This window comes from Hyalella azteca, unplaced genomic scaffold, assembly GCF_000764305.2.
Source record: "Hyalella azteca isolate HAZT.00-mixed unplaced genomic scaffold, Hazt_2.0.2 contig5516, whole genome shotgun sequence".
Lineage (NCBI taxonomy): Eukaryota > Metazoa > Arthropoda > Malacostraca > Amphipoda > Hyalellidae > Hyalella > Hyalella azteca.
Genome location: NW_025935704.1, coordinates 31,610 through 52,759, shown reverse-complemented (window position 1 = coordinate 52,759; position 21,150 = coordinate 31,610). Strand labels below are relative to the sequence as shown.

The 21,150-nt window shown below is 38.0% G+C and overlaps 1 protein-coding gene across 1 annotated transcript; it reads left to right on the top strand.

Moving 5' to 3' along the window:
* Positions 1-770: 770 nt before the first annotated feature.
* Positions 771-20,951, top strand: LOC108670398 (sorting nexin-2). The gene is made up of 14 exons (XM_047880503.1): positions 771-1,271; positions 5,263-5,754; positions 7,351-7,533; positions 10,661-10,880; positions 11,218-11,318; positions 11,888-12,012; positions 12,335-12,344; positions 15,188-15,217; positions 15,839-15,847; positions 18,256-18,486; positions 18,844-18,912; positions 19,178-19,321; positions 19,545-19,697; positions 20,129-20,951. Exons 1-14 carry the CDS (start codon positions 1,170-1,172, stop codon positions 20,177-20,179), a joined length of 1,920 nt encoding a protein of 639 aa, XP_047736459.1. The 5' UTR covers positions 771-1,169; the 3' UTR covers positions 20,180-20,951.
* Positions 20,952-21,150: the final 199 nt, after the last annotated feature.

Sequence of the window (21,150 nt, the reverse complement as noted above, 5' to 3'; positions counted from 1 at the left end):
ATAACTGTTCACTTGCTTGATAATGAATATTGATATATTCGAAACGTCGCACTGCAATAAAATGTCATTCGGTAATCTACTTTTTGATCTCCAAGCTCCAGCTAGAAATTTCGTTCGGCTTATCGAAAAGAACAATAAGAAAATCGTAAATAAAAAGTACGCTCTGGTCTTCAACCAAACCTGTATAAATTTTTATTGTGACTACATATTGTTTGTGGTTACCGACCCAGTGTTTACAGTTCAGTCTAACAAGACTGGAGCAGAGACTTGTAGGTTCGACTCCAGTTACTTGCCACAGTTCTGGGCAGGTCAAATCGGCAGGAAGGCCGGGCTGTTGAGCAGAACAAATTTTGAGTACCGAGTTGCAAGTTCAAGACCGCAACAAGCTGTGAAAATTCTTCGATCTTAAGAATCGGAGACAGGTCTAACCACTCTAGACTAACGGTCTAATCAACACTGACACCGCTTGTGAGATTCTATTTTTTTTTTGCATTTTTAGAGTTTGTAAGTTTACCTTTATGTAGCTAGTTTACCACCAGTAGCTCTTCTTTCGATTCAAAATGGATTTTCACTATGGCAATAATTTAACATTGAGAGACGATAATTACTTCGATGGTCAACTTATGGGGAGATTGACGATATGGGGAGATTGACGAAATTTTTATAAGTAGAAAAAGTGATATCAAAAGCTTTCAGTTTAGTGCTCTATATTTTCAAATTTATCATGACCATTTCTCATCTGACGTTTGACACCTGCGCAAAACCTTTTAGTTCAAAATTTCGTCCCAAACGTATCGAACATCAATGCGGTTAGTTTCAAAACTAATATGACACATCAGTTCGAGAAATTAATTCCTTTCTCCTAAAAACTATTTCAAGAATTCGTACGGCGGAATGACAGAGACAAGCACTCGAGAACTTTAGAATCAGCGGGCGGATCGCTGTTTATCATATGATCTATGATGTGCACTGTATACAGTGCTGCCACAAGACAAGTTGATGTCATTCGCTGTCACTGTGTCACACAAAGGTTCGAATTTGTGTGAGTCTGTAATAAGCGGTACCTAAATTCTTACTTCAGGGTTGGTGCGTTAAATTGATATTGTAAAGATTCAGCCAGTAGTTGAAAGTTTGAAACCTGCTTATCAATTGATTTAAAATTGCAAAATATGATGGCTGAAACAGGCAAAGATCATGCCCCACTCCCACTGTTTGATGATGAACCTGTAAACAAAGAAGATACTGATGATTTATTCTCTTCAGCTGTGCAGGTAATGGTATCAGTTTTATTATTTTATATATAATATGCTCACTATTTGAAATCTCAGTGTATTTTTTTTTTAAATTGAATCCTCTGTAAGTTGATTGTTATTTTCTACTACCTAATTAATTAGTTATTGTGTTCAAAACCAAATTTCTTTGCCTAACAGGCTAGGATAACATGTTTTTCTTTTCTAGTTTTACTTAAAAATGTATTTTCAAATGTTTTACTTTTTAGAGTTTCTCTTCCTCTTTTTTTTAATTTTTTCTTATGTTCTTCAAAAAAATATCAAGTCTACAAAATCATCCAATTTCAGTAAGTTTAGAAACTTGCATCTTCAATAAGGTAAACGCGGTATAGTCCGTCACATTAAGGACGCATCGAGATATGAAAAACTATAAAAAAATAACCGTATGCGTTACTCAAGTTCTGTTTGCTTTAGGTGACTCTCAAAACACCGTAGGTAGTACGCATCGGCAACGATGAAACGTCACAAAATGTTGCCATATTTATGTAAAAGCCGTTAGAATGCAAACCTACCAAATCCCTATATTCTGTCACTGTGTGTGCCTGTGTGGCAATATTTGGCACCAGCCGCAGTCCATAGTGGCAAAGCAGAGAGTTTTTTAGACTCTCCATCAAGTTCATTTTTGAGTCCTATAAGTAGACCAGTAAAGTATCATGGATACCAGCATTATCATGCTTAAGAAATTGGTTTAAATCTTTAGTAAATGAGAAAATTTAAAATAAACTGATTCTAAAAAATCTCTGGTTTGTCACTATGTTTGGCACGTGGTGAGGCGTATTCCGTCCGCGCTTCAAATTCTACTGATACGTAATGCTGTCATCCACGTGTTCGAATTCCGTTTGCTGTGTGAGCTGTATTGGAATACCGTAAAATGATGTAACTTAGACCGGCGGGGTAACTTAGACCACTTTTCGTTTTTTTAACAAAAACCCCCACAACTCAAAAACTATTTGACATAGAAAAATTTGGTCAATGGGCATTAAAGGCCTAATACTGAGGCCACATAACACAATAGAAAGATTTAAAAAGTTTGCATATCTAATAGGTTAAAAAATTAAAAATGTAATCCACGAAAAAAGCTATTATTTAAAGCCTGTCATTGTACCCCCTCCAATTTTTTTATTTTTTGGTTAAATAACTCCAGGTTTTGATGCATCGTAGTAGAACTCTTCTAGTTACATATGCAAATGACAAATTTTAGGAAAGTGTCATAGTTTGCAAATGGGGGGTGACTACAGAGTCGGTTTAACTGCGCCTTGTCTCGTTCATAACTCGAATGATCGAGTTCGGCAATGTTCGCCGGTAAGTGCGCCATGCCGGTGCTCTAGCCCTTTAAGCCCTGGTGTGACGAATTCGTCACACAGAAAATAAAAGCTTCTACCGAGAGTAATTTCATGTTTGGAGTCTAGCCCGCAAGTGTGACGGTAGCGTCACATGTTGTGAACTCGTTCGAACGACGTTTGATGGAGTAGGCGCACTGCTACTGCCAGTACAACACAAAGACTGCGCGTGATCTGAAATGTTTTTGTTTTTTCCCTTTTGAAACATAATTCAGTGCGTAAAGGGCTAGTTACTCGTTAGCCTTCAACTGGTCAAGATCGCTGCCATATCTACTGCTCACTTTTATCAAACTACATAATTTTCCTTTCCTATGCTATTTTTGAGGATTCATTATAATTATTCCCATATATTCTTAAGTTTGATTAGCGCGGTTTTGCTTAACACGGTAAAACTCGGGGATTCATTAACCGCGTTAATCAAGGGATTGCTGTATTCACTATTTGGTAGAGCAAGGTCAACTGTCAAATTTGACACATTTATCGATGATCTCACTGGGTAGCATGCATTGTCTCTCTTTGGATCTCAATATTTTCCCGCTAGATGGCCAAGACCTAGTGTTTTGGCATTAGTTCGATGCGCAAATGTATGACGTCACCATTTCAACCATCAACAAACGCATGGAACTAAAACAAAGCTTAATATAAAGGAAAAACTAGAGAGGTGACGGAATTACCCACGATGACGGAATATACTGCGTTTACCCTAACATGTATTTTAGTTTAAATAAAAATTTTGCAGTCAAAAGTCTAATTAAATTAGATATACCTATTGCTCTTTGGGTCCAATCTCTGGCTAAAATTCCAGGCCAACAATTTCTTCTTTGGTTTGGTGTTCAATCAGTCTGGAAAATTTTGCAGGAGCAGCAGAGCCACATGTAAATGAGATGAAAATGCTTGCCTATGTTTATTTTCAATATCACTGATTTTTCTAGCCCTTGCCTAATTTTTTTCATAAAAAATAATCAAAATAGCCCTTTTTCACCAGCAAATTTCAAAATTTGCCCATTAAATCCTTCTCTTTACCTGCAATTTATGGAATATTACCAATACCCTATATTCTGGAATCCAGATGAGGTGTGTTCACAATGTATCTATGTAGGTTTATAGGACAAAAAGTATCCATTATTTTTAAAAATGTTAATAGAGCTGTCTACAATTTTAAGATTTCTTGCCAAAAATACATGTTATTAAGTATTTACTAAAGTGGAGAAGCCACCCTCAAATGAGACAAAATAGGTCTTTGCTTAAAGACAATTTCACCTCTTTCTATGGCCGCTGTCTTATTTATATTGAACAAATCAATGAAAACAATAGGGTTTTTCCATAGCTTTAAGAAATCTCATATAAAATTATAAATTTTGTGCAATTTTTTTGTGATTATTTCAAGTTACATGTACATAAGTTTTTTATTAAAAATTAATTTCAATCTTTGTATTAACTTGGCATATTGATTCAAAACGTGTATTTTTATTTTTTAATTTTGCATTATTTAGCTTCCAAACTAAAAACTACTTGAAAGTATGGTAATTTTTTAGTACCGTATGTAATAAACTAGTTGTACGTGTGACGGTGTGACTGTGAGGTCTGGTGCAAATTTTATAGTGCTAAGTGCAAGTCTTCAAAAGATATTGGGAAACACTGAGAAGTGGATTTGTTTGGAGTCTGAGACTATGTATACCTGTGCAATAGTGTGCATTATATATGTATAAAGATTGTAAACCATATAACCTGAATGGCAAGGATTAAAGCAAACTAGAGTTGATATATAATGGGTCATTGACAAACTGTTAAATGTGGTACCTATGCTTCTTTTAGGATGTTTTAGGTTTCATGTTAATTATATTTTGAGCTATTCAGAATTTTTTTGGTGGATTTGACAAGTTGCTCCTAATATTTGTGAGGTGCTGTGCTGTATCATCCATAGTTCAATAATTTATTATTTTATATCATTGATATGTGAGCTAACTATTAATGGGCAAGTTTCATTAACTTCTGTACACATCATAATTTGGAAAGTCTGTATGTCCTAGTGTTTTAACTTACTACCGTACTAAGCATGAAATATTACCTTTCATGCTGTAATTTACAAGATAACTCCATATTTCTTAAGTTCAAAATGTAAAGACAGTCAGTCAGCACAGATTCACCTTTGTATACATTTCATCTTGTCAATATTTAATGTCCTAAGGCTCCAGGTTTTGATTATATGGACAGGCCATTCAAGACAAATAATTAGAAAGGATACATGTCTAAAAATTTAAAGTACAATTTAACTTTAGTCAAATGAAACCATTGGTTGTTATTTTAAATTTCAATTTTAATTATGAAAATGAATGATGAGTATTATTGTCTTATTAAAAAATCACTTATTGTCTTTTTTAACTGAGGAGAGAATGATCTTTGATAGGTTCTGTGCATGCTTCAACCTAATTCACTGAGTTTAATGAGAACAAGACAGGCTAATGTCTTTAAAAATTTTTTTTTTTGCTCTGCTTGTTGTCATTTGAATCCTTATGTTTTTATTTTGAATGTTTTATCTGTTTTATTTAAATTTTGCCTGATGCACACAGAAATTTTATTTTATCATCAATCTCTTCCTTAGTGAATTCACACTAGTTAATTTTTTTTTGCAGTCACCAGTGAATGGTATGGAAAGCCCAAAGCTGAGTGAGTCTGTGACAGTAGCTTCAACAACAGAGGCTGCTGCTGCACAAGGCAGTCTTGTTAGTGATGGCCTTGCAGCTCACACTGTGGTCCAGAAACTGGCCTCTTCTGATCCTTTACAGTCAGAAGGCCTGGGTGATGCTAATCAAAACGCCACCAGAATCATTCAATCTCCTGCTCCTCCTAATGACTCGAGTGACTCTCAGCTTGATGCTGCAGGCCCCTGGTCAGCTCCTCTCACCGTTATTGATGATGCCTTTGATGGTCCCAGCAGCTTGTCAAGCATTGGTGATGCTTCAGGCATAGCAACTCTGCAGCCGGTCCCAAGTAACCTATACAATATTTCTAGCATGGGCAACATAGATGATGTCAACAGCAACAGTCTTGACTTGTTTGAGTCCTGTGTTGAAGAGGCAGTTGTCCAGCCAATGGCGGCTTCCACTCTGGCCGATCCCAATCAGGTAGTAATGGATAATTTCTGCTGTACATCATTCAGAGGGTACTTACTTGTGTTGCTCATTATATTCATCCAATATTGGTTTATTGGGCCTTCTTACAATTTAGATAGTTTGCTAAAATTCTCCAATTTGTGCTACAGGAGCAGGGTGGTTCCTACACTACTGGTTCTTTGAAGCTTATCTAGCAACATATTATGCTGATATCAATTGCCAAATTGTATTATTTTATAATAAAATACTGAATTCCTCATCTTAATCATTCTCTTTCTTTGTTTGTCTGTATAAATTTTCATCAGCATTCTTGACTTTTGATATTTGGATCATATTCTGGCTTCTGGTACTTGAACTTCTGCTGCTATTGTAATGCTTTGGTGTTTAATGAGGCATGTTGTTCTGTCCATTTTGGTTGGCTGCTTATTAACAATTTCAACTTAAGTTTGCAGATCTCTCTTCATTCTTAGAACAAGAATCTCTTCAGATATTCTGCCTTATATATGATGCTATGCTGCTGTATACATATGTACCCCATTTTGCAGCTAGACCATGACTGTGTGAGAAGTGTCCATCACTTCAGTCTTAAATTGACAGCGTCTCATCCATATTATTCACTTGATTATTTTCAAATCTAAAAGAAGTACCTACTTATATATGTGCTTGAAATCATTCTACTCATGTCAATTGTATAACAAAACTTCTTCAGAATGCATAGCCAATTGTGCATAATTGCAAGTAAATTCTCACTGGTTTTGTAATTCTGCCTAAGCCTCAAATAATGCAAGACCCTAATTAAGGCTAATTTATAGTTATTATTTTTGCTGTTCAATATCATAAGAATGACAAGTGTTTTGCTAACATCTCGTGATTCATCTGGAGTTTCTTTCCCCAGTTTGAATCATTCTATTTTTACCACAACTGTGCCTTCATCTTTTCAAGCATTCTAATTTTCTTTTTGCTTGTATTCATAATTCTTCCAATTATTAATCCTTGGCACAGTCAGTGAGAAGTTTTTCTTAAAAGAAATCATATTGGACACAATCCATCTGCTAAATTGTTTTTATCAACCAGTTGTTGCCATTTTTCATCAAAACATTAAGAGGTTTTACATTACTGCTATGAAATACATTTATTAATTACACATCCTTTGACCCATCTACATTCATAGTAGGTACTTATGTGTTGAGAAAACCTTATTTTATTTGTCAAAGTGTCCATGGGAGCCAAACGCTGATGAGTTGGCGCACTACAAACCTAGATATTCCTATCAGCCTTTGATGGTATTGTTAGTATTCTTATCAGGAACACTAAAGCCATCATCATTCTTATCTGCTGATCAAATATGAAAAGCTTCACTTTCTTTATTATTCCTCTGTGATAGCATTTATGTTCAAAAGACTCTGTTCCTTCAGAAAATTTCACTCAAATTGGCAGCTCTTTTGAAGATGCTTCTATTCTCATCAGCTTTGCTGATGCATTCAAATTTGCAATAGTGTAGTAAGCTAGTTCTTGTCCTCCCATGTCATTTTTCTGACTATTCCTTAATTTTTTGTTTCAAGTGTTGAAATCTCCTAAAAGTTGACAGAATAGAACAATGCTGAGCAGGAGATTGTGACCAAAGAAGCAGAATCTGATTTGGTTCAAGCTTCACCTGTAGCCCTTGAGCAGCCCCAACAGGAGATGGAGTCACATTTGTTTGCCAAAGTAAAGCTTAAGTCAGCAACTGAAGACAAAGCTGCTCAGGAGCGGTACTTCATATCAGATGAAGAAACCATTGAAGTTCCCCTGGTACTCACTCATTGTATTTTTTCTCCCAGCATTTATGCGTATTTGGAATCATTGGCTTGTAATTGTCTTGTACTTGTGATTCTCCATGTGAACAACTTCTTTTCATTTGAACAGTCAAATCATGTTGTTTTGTAAGCTTAATATCCTGTGCTATGTTCAAATCTCAAATTTTTCTTTTGTGGATGCTAGAAAAACAAATATCTTTCCAGGCTATTGAACTGTACTTGCTCTGTGGCTCTGTCTTTTGTTATTTGTTCCACTTGCCTCATTTTGTTTTTATTGTTTTTATGTTAATGAAAACAATTATTTTATTGAAAAATTATTTTTATCACCTAACTGGAAAATTTTTGATTAGTTTGTTTTTCAATGCTTTTAGGAAGCTAGTACCGTAAACTGGGGTAACTTAGACTCCCGGGGTAACTTAGACCACTTTTGGTCTTTTTAACAAAAAACCCCCAAAACTCAAAAACTATTTGACATAGAAAAATTCTGTCAATGGGCATTAAAGGCCTAATACTGAGGCTACGTAACACAATAGAAAGATTTAAAAAGTTTGCATATCTAATAGGTTAAAAAATTAAAAATGTGACCCACGAAAAAAAGCTATTTTTTAAAGCCTCTCAGAGTACCTCCTCCAATTTCTTTATTTTTTAGCAAAATAACTCCAGGTTTTGATGCATTGTAGTACAACTCTTCTAGTTACATATGCAACAAACAAATTTGAGGAAAGTCTCATAGTTTGCAAATGGGGGGCGCCGCCCCCCAATGGGGGAACTTAGACCACCTATTGTCAGCCCTGACGGGGTAACATAGACCGGCTTGGAAATTAATTTAAAATTACCATATATAACATATTTTATGTTTGACAGCCTATTTATGTGTCTTCTTTATGTTTCAGACTCTACTGAGTCTTATATATGGTTACTTAGACCACCTGGGGGGCGGGACCCCCCATTTGCAAACTATGAAACTTTCCTCAAGTTTTTCATTTGCATATGTAACTAGAAGAGTTCTACTACAATGCACCAAAACCTGGAGTTACTTGGAGTTATTTTACTAAAAATATAATTGATTTTACCACCCGGTCTAAGATACCCCCAGAGCTGGGGTAAAAAAGACCATTGATTTTTTTTAAATTACATCAAAACTATGAGAGGCAGGAGCCAGCAATTTATGGTGAGTGAAGCTAGAGTATAGATCTGTATTTTGCATGTTTCAATTTAAGTTTAACTTATCTAGTAAAAAAATGGCATCATTTAAAAAAAAAAAAGTGGTCTAAGTTACCCCAGTTTACGGTATGTAATAGTAAAGTTGTGAATGTGTTGGTAAATTTGTCTAAGAAAAATTTATTACCAAAGTCATAGAACTTCTGATTTATTGACTTCTCAATTGATTCCTAAAGGTTGCAAACTGTGGTGTGGGTGCTTTTTGTGAACTTTTTTTAAATAACTGTGTTGTAAGCATTTCATTCTGAGTGGCATAAATCATTTATTAATAATAAGAACTTAATCATGTCCAATTGCAAAAATGTTGAGCTTTCCAATTTTACTAATTATTAAAATCAATTTGGTATATTTATTTTGTGGAATAATTACAACAATACAATGTGAAATAACAATGTATTCAGTGAGCATTAAACAATTCAATTTTTTGTAATTTTTGAAGTATGTATGAGTGAAAGTTTGGAAATAAAGTATCAACATTTATGCTATGTGTGAAATTGGAACATGGATCTGACCCTCTATTATAACTTGTACTCTTTATAATATAAAATATCTACATATAGATGCATTACAATTTCATTAGCACGGTAATCATGTGTTACGGTATTTCAAGTGATACATATAATAATTGCTAAAATGCAATTTGAGATGCCTGCAGCATTCTTCATGATATCTACTTATGAAACAGATATCTACTTATGAAACATGACTGAATGTATTAACATCATACATTCTTGTGAATCTAATTAATTCGTCATTCATCACTTCACTTTGCCATGCCTTATGAAAGTTTCATGACTGATTGACTGAGTTTTTCATGACTGATTGACTGATTGAAAGTTTCATGACTGATTTCTGCTGGCAGAAACTGACATTATATTTCTTTAAATAAACTGTGGGAGCCTGTGATTCTGGTACAAGCTTGATCCTTTTTTATACCTATCTTTCTTGTGCTGTCTTCTACTCTAAATTATTTTCCTAACTTGATTTGAAAAATTTTTGTTAGTTTATGACCATTCTGTTTCATTTTTCCTATAAAATATTGTCAAGTATTTATTTGCTATAAGATGATTCTACTGTGGTCATTGACTAATAATGTCAATATAAAATTCAAATATTTATCAAAAGCTTTATAAGTAGACATCAAATTATAAGCAACTGAACTTTTGCTAATAAAAAAATTCATGCTCATGAATGCAGTTGCAAATTCTCTCACAGGGTTCAGCATATATATAATGAACACTTGATATGACATTTGCAAGACTTTTAAAGTGCTATGTCATTCATGTGTTGGATTAAGCTGTGAAATTATGAGCTTGGGTGCAGCCAAATGATAGTTCCCAGAGATGTCTTGTTCTTTTCTTTCCATCTAGTCTCACATAATGACACTGAAATTTGCTTCTGCTTGAAAAATCTTAACAACTTTCAGACGGTTGCATGTTTGGGACTGAAGTGTGATCAAATTAACAGTTTAAAATTGAAAGAACTAACTTTAGTTTGGAAGGATTTAACATAAACTTGTTGCAAATATGCTCTTGAATTACTCCCACTTTTTGATGAGAGAGAATTCAATGTTGCATTTGTAAAGAGAAGAATTTTATAGCACAAGGCAGCTTCATTAGTTAATGGTATATAAAAATTGCCTGAAGACCATAGTCTCTCGAAACAATCGCATAGTCTTTGAGTCAAACGTGTCTTTGGACTTTCAAAACTTGAATTCTAACCAATTACTCCATATGGAGCCATAAAATTTCTCCAGCACCTCTCACAAATTCACCTCAATATTCTGCCTGTAGTTAAAGCCTTTGTTTTATTTACATGAAGATCTCTTGAATATTCCCTGAAAATGTCATATAAAGTAACAGCTTGACCGCTCCCTATGTTAAAGTGTACATCATTTGCAGGAAGTCTCCTTGGATGATGATGATGATGGCCTCTTCACTGGAGGCTTGCTTGACAAGCCTCAGCTGACATCAGTACTTGCTCCTACCACAGCACCTGCTCCAGCTACAGCAGGGTTCTTACCAGCCATGGGAGCTCCTCTGACGCCTCCTGCTACATCTGCACCTCCTGCTGCTGCCATTGCTCCTGCCCCTGGAGATGTTCCTGTGTCGACCTCCACTGGTGAGTCCTGTGCTTATACAATTGAAAATTTAGGTATTTTTTAGCGCATTTTCTCATTTATGGAAAAAATGCACTATTGTGCTCTGTTATTATGTATGTTATTATGTATCTGTGACCATCAATCTCCATTTTTCTAGATGAATTATAAAATATTTAGGCAAAAAATTCTGGAAGAATTAATGTAATGCATATTTTTAACTGTGGTTAATCACTTCCAGAATTTCTGTAGGTATGTCATTTTGGTATAAAAACTATATTTTAGTTGTATGTCCATTTTTTAAAGGTTAAAACACAAGGCTTGAATATAACTTACAATGAAACTTATTGTTTTGTGCAGAATTCCACCCTGATGCAATGACACCACCCACGCCAGTGCCACTAGCATCACCAACATCCGCTTTCCAATCGACTTCTCCACAATCCACCTCCAACCCAACGGTCTGCTCTTAAATTGCCTCAGTGACTAAATAAATATTTATTTTTCTTTCTTGTTGATTGATTTTAGTCTTTCTTTGGTAAGATAATGTTTGTCTCTATAGCCATGCTCTTTAGTTTTCTAATATTTTGCATAATTGCTGGTTCCAGAAACTCCCTTAACTATGCTAATGTTAACTAATCAAATAATTTATTTATTTGATTAATTAGCAATAATTAAAATTAATGTTAATCAATCAATATCAATGACGAAAGACAAGTCTCAGCTAGATCTTATTGTTCTACTATTATTTCTCTACATTTAAGAACACTAATGAAGATTTGACCATCTGTGTTATTCCCTATAACAAAACCTTATCAGTTATGAGATCAAATTGTTTTGCTTTATTTTCTTGTTTTGCTTAACAATGTTACTGTAATGTATCTTGATGTTTTTGTCTTTAGGTCTTTATCAAAAATTGTGTTAGATCAACCAATATGATGATATTCTTCAATCTGTTTCATCTTGAAGGTGTATTCCTGTATATTTATTATATTGCCATGTATTAATCCAGTTATTCATCTGGCTTCAGGCATCACGAGATAGCAGTAACGAGTTCATTGAAATAATACTTAGTGAGCCTCAGAAGATTGGAGAAGGCATCAACTCTTACATGGCTTACAAGCTCACCATCACCACCAACATACCCTTCTTCAAGTGAGTGATTGTGATCAACTCTTACATGGCTTACAAGCTCACCATCACCACCAACATCCTCTTCTTCAAGTGAGTGATTGTAATCAACTCTTACGTAACTTAAGAGTTCACCATCACCATCATCATGTGTGGAGCTTTTCCTCGAGCCATCGGGGTGACCACTTTTCTTCAATAAATAAACAAATAAATTATTTTCTCCTTGTGCTGGTTAAGGGTACCTCCACCTCCCACACGAGTTGCGTATATGTGTGTTCTGCCCACCCTGGTAGTGACTACTTAGGAAGGAAGTGAGTGATTGTTGGTACCATTTCTGACGTATCAGTTTTTCTGAGGTACGTACTTCCACGGCCATCACTGGCTCACTGACTCGCCAGAACCACTTTGTTGCATCACAGAAAGCTCTGGACAAGCCAGGGTGTTCATTTTATCAATAATTTTAACAATAACATTTCATTTATCTACCTAAAATGGATGAATAGCCGAGTTGGCTATGAGCTGAACTCCCTGAAAGAACTTGTCCTGCTTGAGGCTTGAACCTTTGGGTTGCTGGTGTGTGGGGTGCCCACGTTCACGTGTTGGTGTGTGTGGGGTGCCCACGTTCACGTNGTGAGTTGAGGATGAAGAAGGTGAGTTCAGGGTGAGTTGAGGATGAAGAAGGTGAGTTCAGGGTGAGTTGAGGATGAAGAAGGTGAGTTCAGGGTGAGTTGAGGATGAAGAAGGTGAGTTCAGGGTGAGTTGAGGATGAAGAAGGTGAGTTCAGGGTGAGTTGAGGATGAAGAAGGTGAGTTCAGGGTGAGTTGAGGATGAAGAAGGTGAGTTCAGGGTGAGTTGAGGATGAAGAAGGTGAGTTCAGGGTGAGTTGAGGATGAAGAAGGTGAGTTCAGGGTGAGTTGAGGATGAAGAAGGTGAGTTCAGGGTGAGTTGAGGATGAAGAAGGTGAGTTCAGGGTGAGTTGAGGATGAAGAAGGTGAGTTCAGGGTGAGTTGAGGATGAAGAAGGTGAGTTCAGGGTGAGTTGAGGATGAAGAAGGTGAGTTCAGGGTGAGTTGAGGATGAAGAAGGTGAGTTCAGGGTGAGTTGAGGATGAAGAAGGTGAGTTCAGGGTGAGTTGAGGATGAAGAAGGTGAGTTCAGGGTGAGTTGAGGATGAAGAAGGTGAGTTCAGGGTGAGTTGAGGATGAAGAAGGTGAGTTCAGGGTGAGTTGAGGATGAAGAAGGTGAGTTCAGGGTGAGTTGAGGATGAAGAAGGTGAGTTCAGGGTGAGTTGAGGATGAAGAAGGTGAGTTCAGGGTGAGTTGAGGATGAAGAAGGTGAGTTCAGGGTGAGTTGAGGATGAAGAAGGTGAGTTCAGGGTGAGTTGAGGATGAAGAAGGTGAGTTCAGGGTGAGTTGAGGATGAAGAAGGTGAGTTCAGGGTGAGTTGAGGATGAAGAAGGTGAGTTCAGGGTGAGTTGAGGATGAAGAAGGTGAGTTCAGGGTGAGTTGAGGATGAAGAAGGTGAGTTCAGGGTGAGTTGAGGATGAAGAAGGTGAGTTCAGGGTGAGTTGAGGATGAAGAAGGTGAGTTCAGGGTGAGTTGAGGATGAAGAAGGTGAGTTCAGGGTGAGTTGAGGATGAAGAAGGTGAGTTCAGGGTGAGTTGAGGATGAAGAAGGTGAGTTCAGGGTGAGTTGAGGATGAAGAAGGTGAGTTCAGGGTGAGTTGAGGATGAAGAAGGTGAGTTCAGGGTGAGTTGAGGATGAAGAAGGTGAGTTCAGGGTGAGTTGAGGATGAAGAAGGTGAGTTCCGGGTGAGTTGAGGATGAAGAAGGTGAGTTCCGGCTGAGTTGAGGATGAAGAAGGTGAACTCCATGTGAGTTGTGAGTGAAGAAGGTAAATCCTGGGTGAGTTTAGGGTAAATTCTGGATGAGTACCTATAGTGTGAAGTAGGTAAATTCAGGGGGACTTTCGCGTGAAGAATCAGAAACAGGTTTTATAGGGAAAGAATCATCCGCTCGCTGAATGGATATCTACATACTTCTTGTCTGATAGAGCTGCTATCAGCTCAAAATAACATGTCTTACAGCTGTCATAACATACTGTAAAGCTGTAGTAAGGTGTATTACAGCTGTCATAACATACTGTAAAGCTGTAGTAAGGTGTATTACAGCTGTCATAACATACTGTAAAGCTGTAGTAAGGTGTATTACAGCTGTAATAACATACTGTAAAGCTGTAGTAAGGTGTATTACAGCTGTAATAACATACTGTAAAGCTGTAGTAAGGTGTATTACAGCTGTAATAACATACTGTAAAGCTGTAGTAAGGTGTATTACAGCTGTAATAACATACTGTAAAGCTGTAGTAAGGTGTATTACAGCTGTAATAACATACTGTAAAGCTGTAGTAAGGTGTATTACAGCTGTAATAACATACTGTAAAGCTGTAGTAAGGTGTATTACAGCTGTAATAACATACTGTAAAGCTGTAGTAAGGTGTATTACAGCTGTAATAACATACTGTAAAGCTGTAGTAAGGTGTATTACAGCTGTAATAACATACTGTAAAGCTGTAGTAAGGTGTATTACAGCTGTAATAACATACTGTAAAGCTGTAGTAAGGTGTATTACAGCTGTAATAACATACTGTAAAGCTGTAGTAAGGTGTATTACAGCTGTAATAACATACTGTAAAGCTGTAGTAAGGTGTATTACAGCTGTAATAACATACTGTAAAGCTGTAGTAAGGTGTATTACAGCTGTAATAACATACTGTAAAGCTGTAGTAAGGTGTATTACAGCTGTAATAACATACTGTAAAGCTGTAGTAAGGTGTATTACAGCTGTAATAACATACTGTAAAGCTGTAGTAAGGTGTATTACAGCTGTAATAACATACTGTAAAGCTGTAGTAAGGTGTATTACAGCTGTAATAACATACTGTAAAGCTGTAGTAAGGTGTATTACAGCTNTTACTTACTAAGTTACATTAAGATGGCCTGACTCATTAAGATCTTCAAGATGGAAGAGAACGACCAGGTGATAAGGCATTATTGGTACTCTTACTTACTAAGTTACATTAAGATGGCCTGACTCATTGAGATCACCTTCAAGATGGAGGAGAACGACCAGGTGATAAGGCATTATTGATACTCTTACTTAATTACATAGGTAGTAATATTAACATGTCCTGACTGATTAAGAAGACCTTCAAGATGGAGGAGAACGACCAGGTGATAAGGCATTATTGATAATTTTACTTAATTATTAAGTTAACTTATATTACCAAATCCTGACTCATTAAGATCTTCAAAAAGGATTGTTGCTATATTTATTATTCACTAAATATTTATTAATCACTTACCTGTTTTCTTCTATTTGATTAAATTGACATGAGGTATAAAATTGACATTTTATACCTCATTTTAATTCAAAATTTCTCTAACTCCTCTTTCTTGATTTTTCTCCTTGAGAGAGGAAATAATATGTAATATACTCACATATAATTAATAGTAAAAATAAGAATACATTTCAATTTCATTAAAAATCAAAATTTTTTATGTGCTTTATTCAGATTGTTGGTCATGCTTTTTTTTATCTTTTAGTCAAATGATGATGGGGCATTAGTACCCTCTTATATTTGATAACAGATTACATGATTATCATGTATATTGCTAGGCCTCCCAGCTGCCCCTAATGTGTGATAACAGATAAATATTATCATGTATACAAGTATTGCTGACCCCCCTCGCTAGCCCTATTGTATAACATGTTACATGATTATCATGTATGATGTATGCTGTCTTTGAATTTATCTCATGCTGACGTCATGATTCTTTTGCTGCTGTGTTCAGGACGGACAGGTACTGGCCATGCTGTGCATGCTGCTGTGTAGTGCTGTGCATGCTGCTGTGTAGTGCTGGCATGCTGCTGTGTAGTGCTGTGCATGCTGCTGTGTAGTGCTGTGCATGCTGCTGTGTAGTGCTGTGCATGCTGCTGTGTAGTGCTGTGCATGCTGCTGTGTAGTGCTGTGCATGCTGCTGTGTAGTGCTGTGCATGCTGCTGTGTAGTGCTGTGCATGCTGCTGTGTAGTGCTGTGCATGCTGCTGTGTAGTGCTGTGCATGCTGCTGTGTAGTGCTGTGCATGCTGCTGTGTAGTGCTGTGCATGCTGCTGTGTAGTGCTGTGCATGCTGCTGTGTAGTGCTGTGCATGCTGCTGTGTAGTGCTGTGCATGCTGCTGTGTAGTGCTGTGCATGCTGCTGTGTAGTGCTGTGCATGCTGCTGTGTAGTGCTGTGCATGCTGCTGTGTAGTGCTGTGCATGCTGCTGTGTAGTGCTGTGCATGCTGCTGTGTAGTGCTGTGCATGCTGCTGTGTAGTGCTGTGCATGCTGCTGTGTAGTGCTGTGCATGCTGCTGTGTAGTGCTGTGCATGCTGCTGTGTAGTGCTGTGCATGCTGCTGTGTAGTGCTGTGCATGCTGCTGTGTAGTGCTGTGCATGCTGCTGTGTAGTGCTGTGCATGCTGCTGTGTAGTGCTGTGCATGCTGCTGTGTAGTGCTGTGCATGCTGCTGTGTAGTGCTGTGCATGCTGCTGTGTAGTGCTGTGCATGCTGCTGTGTAGTGCTGTGCATGCTGCTGTGTAGTGCTGTGCATGCTGCTGTGTAGTGCTGTGCATGCTGCTGTGTAGTGCTGTGCATGCTGCTGTGTAGTGCTGTGCATGCTGCTGTGTAGTGCTGTGCATGCTGCTGTGTAGTGCTGTGCATGCTGCTGTGTAGTGCTGTGCATGCTGCTGTGTAGTGCTGTGCATGCTGCTGTGTAGTGCTGTGCATGCTGCTGTGTAGTGCTGTGCATGCTGCTGTGTAGTGCTGTGCATGCTGCTGTGTAGTGCTGTGCATGCTGCTGTGTAGTGCTGTGCATGCTGCTGTGTAGTGCTGTGCATGCTGCTGTGTAGTGCTGTGCATGCTGCTGTGTAGTGCTGTGCATGCTGCTGTGTAGTGCTGTGCATGCTGCTGTGTAGTGCTGTGCATGCTGCTGTGTAGTGCTGTGCATGCTGCTGTGTAGTGCTGTGCATGCTGCTGTGTAGTGCTGTGCATGCTGCTGTGTAGTGCTGTGCATGCTGCTGTGTAGTGCTGTGCATGCTGCTGTGTAGTGCTGTGCATGCTGCTGTGTAGTGCTGTGCATGCTGCTGTGTAGTGCTGTGCATGCTGCTGTGTAGTGCTGTGCATGCTGCTGTGTAGTGCTGTGCATGCTGCTGTGTAGTGCTGTGCATGCTGCTGTGTAGTGCTGTGCATGCTGCTGTGTAGTGCTGTNTCTCCTGTTGAATGCCTGCTCTGCCCCTCTCCTGTTGAATGCCTGCTCTGCCTCTCTCTTGTTGAATGCCTGCTCTGCCCCTCTCCTGTTGAACGCCTGCCTGTTGAATGCCTGCTCTGCCTCTCTCCTGTTGAATGCCTGCTCTGCCTCTCTCTTGTTGAACGCCTGCTCTGCCCCTCTCCTGTTGAATGCCTGCTCTGCCTCTCTCCTGTTAAACGCCTGCCTGTTGAATGCCTGCTCTGCCCCTCTCCTGTTGAACGCCTGCCTGTTGAATGCCTGCTCTGCCCCTCTCCTGTTGAACGCCTGCTCTGCTGCTCTCCTGTTGAACGCCTGCTCTGCCCCTCTCCACACTAACTTGTTTACATAGCGCAAAATGATGATAAAATAATATGCTTTTAAAAATTACTTTTTAAAGCCAATGCAATTGAACAGGAGAAACAAACGTACAAAAAACCTGCAAAACCTTTTTTTTATATGCAGGCGCAATGGGTTGTAAATTGAATGTAAATTCTTTGAAGTACTTTGTCGTATATAAGATGAAGAAAGGAGTGTCACTGTCTCTAGATTGTGAACGTACTACACCTAAACTACTATCGTACACATAATGAAAATATACGTAATACTTGAGAACTTATTCAAAACTATTAGAAAGTGAATATTATCAGTGGAGCAGGTATTTATTGGACGACTTATTTACGCTGTAGTTACAAGGCAATATTTTTATGAACCACTACATTGGCCGTTATTAAGAGTGAATGTTTTTGGGAACCATTACCAGCATCAATATTTCTAAGAAACAAATAATAAAATGAACGTCATGCGATTATCAGTTGATGTTAATACATAATATTGTGATGTTATTACATTAGATGTTGTTAATACAATATATGTTAATGTTAATACTTTATTTGTTAATATCAATACATTATTTGTTAATGTTAATAATGTGGTTTTGGCGGCAGTGGTTCGAGGAGCGGGTGCACCAAGTGGAGTCCCTGGAGGCAGAGCTGCGTCGGCTCCATGGTGCGCTGGAGAGTCTGGCTGGAGGGCGCCGTGAGCTCGCCATGAGCAGCATGAGTCTGAGCAAAGCTGCTGCTGTGCTGAGCAGCGTAGAGGAGCACAGCGCTCTGAACCGAGCTCTGCACCAACTGTCTGAGGCAACTGACAGAACTCATACTGTCTACCACGCTCAGGTGAGAGCAACTGACAGAACCCATACTGTCTACCACGCCCAGGTGATCAGGTGAGAGCAACTGACAGAACCCATACTGTCTACCACGCTCAGGTGAGAGCAACTGACAGAACCCATACTGTCTACCACGCTCAGGTGAGATCAGTTATACCTGTTTACTTCACTACGCGCCGTACCGTATATTACATGCGATATTTGTTTCGATTGCAGTGCAACAATGTTAAGAACAAAATACAGTGATATTAAATTCTAATAATTAAGCCAATATTATGAAAAAATTCAATCTCTTGTGCTATCTGCTATCGCCATTGCAATTTCATATCATAATCATGAGCCTGAATATTGTTTATTTCTGCAGGCTGATGCAGATTTTTATGTGCTGTGCGAGACTACGCGCGACTACGTTAATCTCATCGGCGCCGTGAAGGTTGGTTTTGTTGAAATGAAACATTTGGTTCTCACGGTGCTCGTAGTCTCTTACTATGGTTGTGCATTTGCGTGGCTTGTATTTTTTTCACAGCGGTTATGTTTTTACGTCGCTTGTAATCTCTTATTTTGAGTTAGTTGTTTAAATAAAGTAGTTACTGTTCTCCATGTTGTAGGAAGTGTTCCAGGAGCGGGTGAAGGTGTTCCAGGCGTGGCAGTACAGTCAGACGATGCTGACCAATAAGTTACTGTTCTCCATGTTGCAGGAAGTGTTCCACGAGCGGGTGAAGGTGTTCCAGGCATGGCAGTACAGTCAGACGATGCTGGCCAAGAAGAGAGATGCCAAAGCAAAGCTCGAGCTCACGGCGAGGCAGGATAAGGTGGCGCAAGCTCAACTCGAAGTCGAGGAGGTTAGCAGCTGACCGCAGACGCCTTACCGACATTGTTTGGTGTGAAAATCGTGAAAAAAAAAAAATTTATAGATTTTTAAAAGCCTGAAAGGTGCCGTAGCGTTTAAGGGTAATTTTTTTGTATGGCTTGAATATTGTAGTTCTACATTAGATCGTAATGTTCTGAGAAAATTAATCATTGATTATTTCAGTTTTTGTGAAATTCCATTTCTTAATTTTTCAGTGGGAAGCCAAGGTTGAACGAAACCAAGAGCACTTCAAACGAATTTCTGAAGCCATCAAGGTAGAGCTGAAACATTTCGACATTGCTAGAGTTCAGGACTTCAAGAACATGTTCATCCGCTACCTGGAGTCCATGGTCACATCTCAGCAACAGGTGACACGCGAGTCCTCTGTGTCAATAATTCGTCTGCGGATACACTGACGGTCGTTAATGCTATTCATATCTAAAATCTTCGTAACGAGTACTAGTTAATAGGCAAAGAATTACCCCTTTATTTACATGAATATTAACCATCATTGAAGTTATTGTTGCCTTAAGACCTGGAGTTGGATTACTACATAAAAATATCGTACGTTCATGGGCTGTCATGAATATAAGAGTCATTGTCATGAATAAGAGTCTGCCCTTGCCACATGCCAGCAACAATTAACATATAATAACGAACTCTGCATGATGAGAATGCAAGCTTCACACGTTGTTGAATTCTCAAATGTGAATCCTCATGCTTGAACGTGCTATCAGATTGTGTTTACATTAGTTGAATTTAGTGTTGAAATAACATCGTAGTTTATTCCACATTTCAGGTGATCAGAGTGTGGGAATCATTCTTGCCTGAAGCGAAAGCCATTTCGTGAAGCGGCTTATGAAGCACCTTCATCCTCCAGCTCCACTATCACCAGCAGAGACCTTGTGTAACCATGATGCTTGCTTCCACTTATTCCGTCTCCGTGGGTGCAATTTATTGAAAATTATTAATTGAATATAGAGCATATACTAAGCGTGTTATCTTGTATAATGATCGCCAGTCAATATCAACTTCAATGAAATAGCCTCATGATCAATTATCATCTATTGTTGGATATAACTGCAAGCGTGTTGGTTTTCTAAGACATCTAGAATTGTACATTTATATGTTGGCTTTGGTTTGGGTGTCCATTGCTATATACTGGGAACAATTTTTCTTAGGATCTGATTTGTCATTTATATATGTTAATAGTTTTACACAAATATTTAGAACAGTTTCTTCTAATTAACCAAATCATTTGATTATAAGAAACTTAATTGGAATTCCTTATATGTCTTGTGTGAAAAACTATATATGAGTGAGTGTATACCGCCCATTTGAATGCGTGATGGCATTATGTTAGACGGCTCTGACGTTTGAATAAATGTAATTATCGTGTAATAAGAAGCTATGAAAATTGTGTAGGATTTCCTTGATATTGTGCAGGGCAAAGCCTTGTCATTGCAATTCCTACGATAGTATTAGTAATATTGTTTTTTCGCATATTTTCAGTTGCCTGAGTTTGATCTTTTGATGTTGATGTTTATGGAATAAAACCTTATTTACATAAGGAGATTGAAACCCTTACCCGCGGTGCGTTTCCAGTTCTAAATTGAGGTTGAGTTTGAAGTTTTATTTCAAAAATTAGAAAGAAGAAAATGAATGAGAAAATCCACCATATCTTCATTGAAGGGCGAATTTCTATTTTCATTACTTTTGAATTCGTTATTAATCTGCGATATACGCTGTTGAATTCCAATAATAAATTATAGATGCAAATTTAGTTTGTCAATCGCCATTCGTGTCGCTAGCATTTTGTTT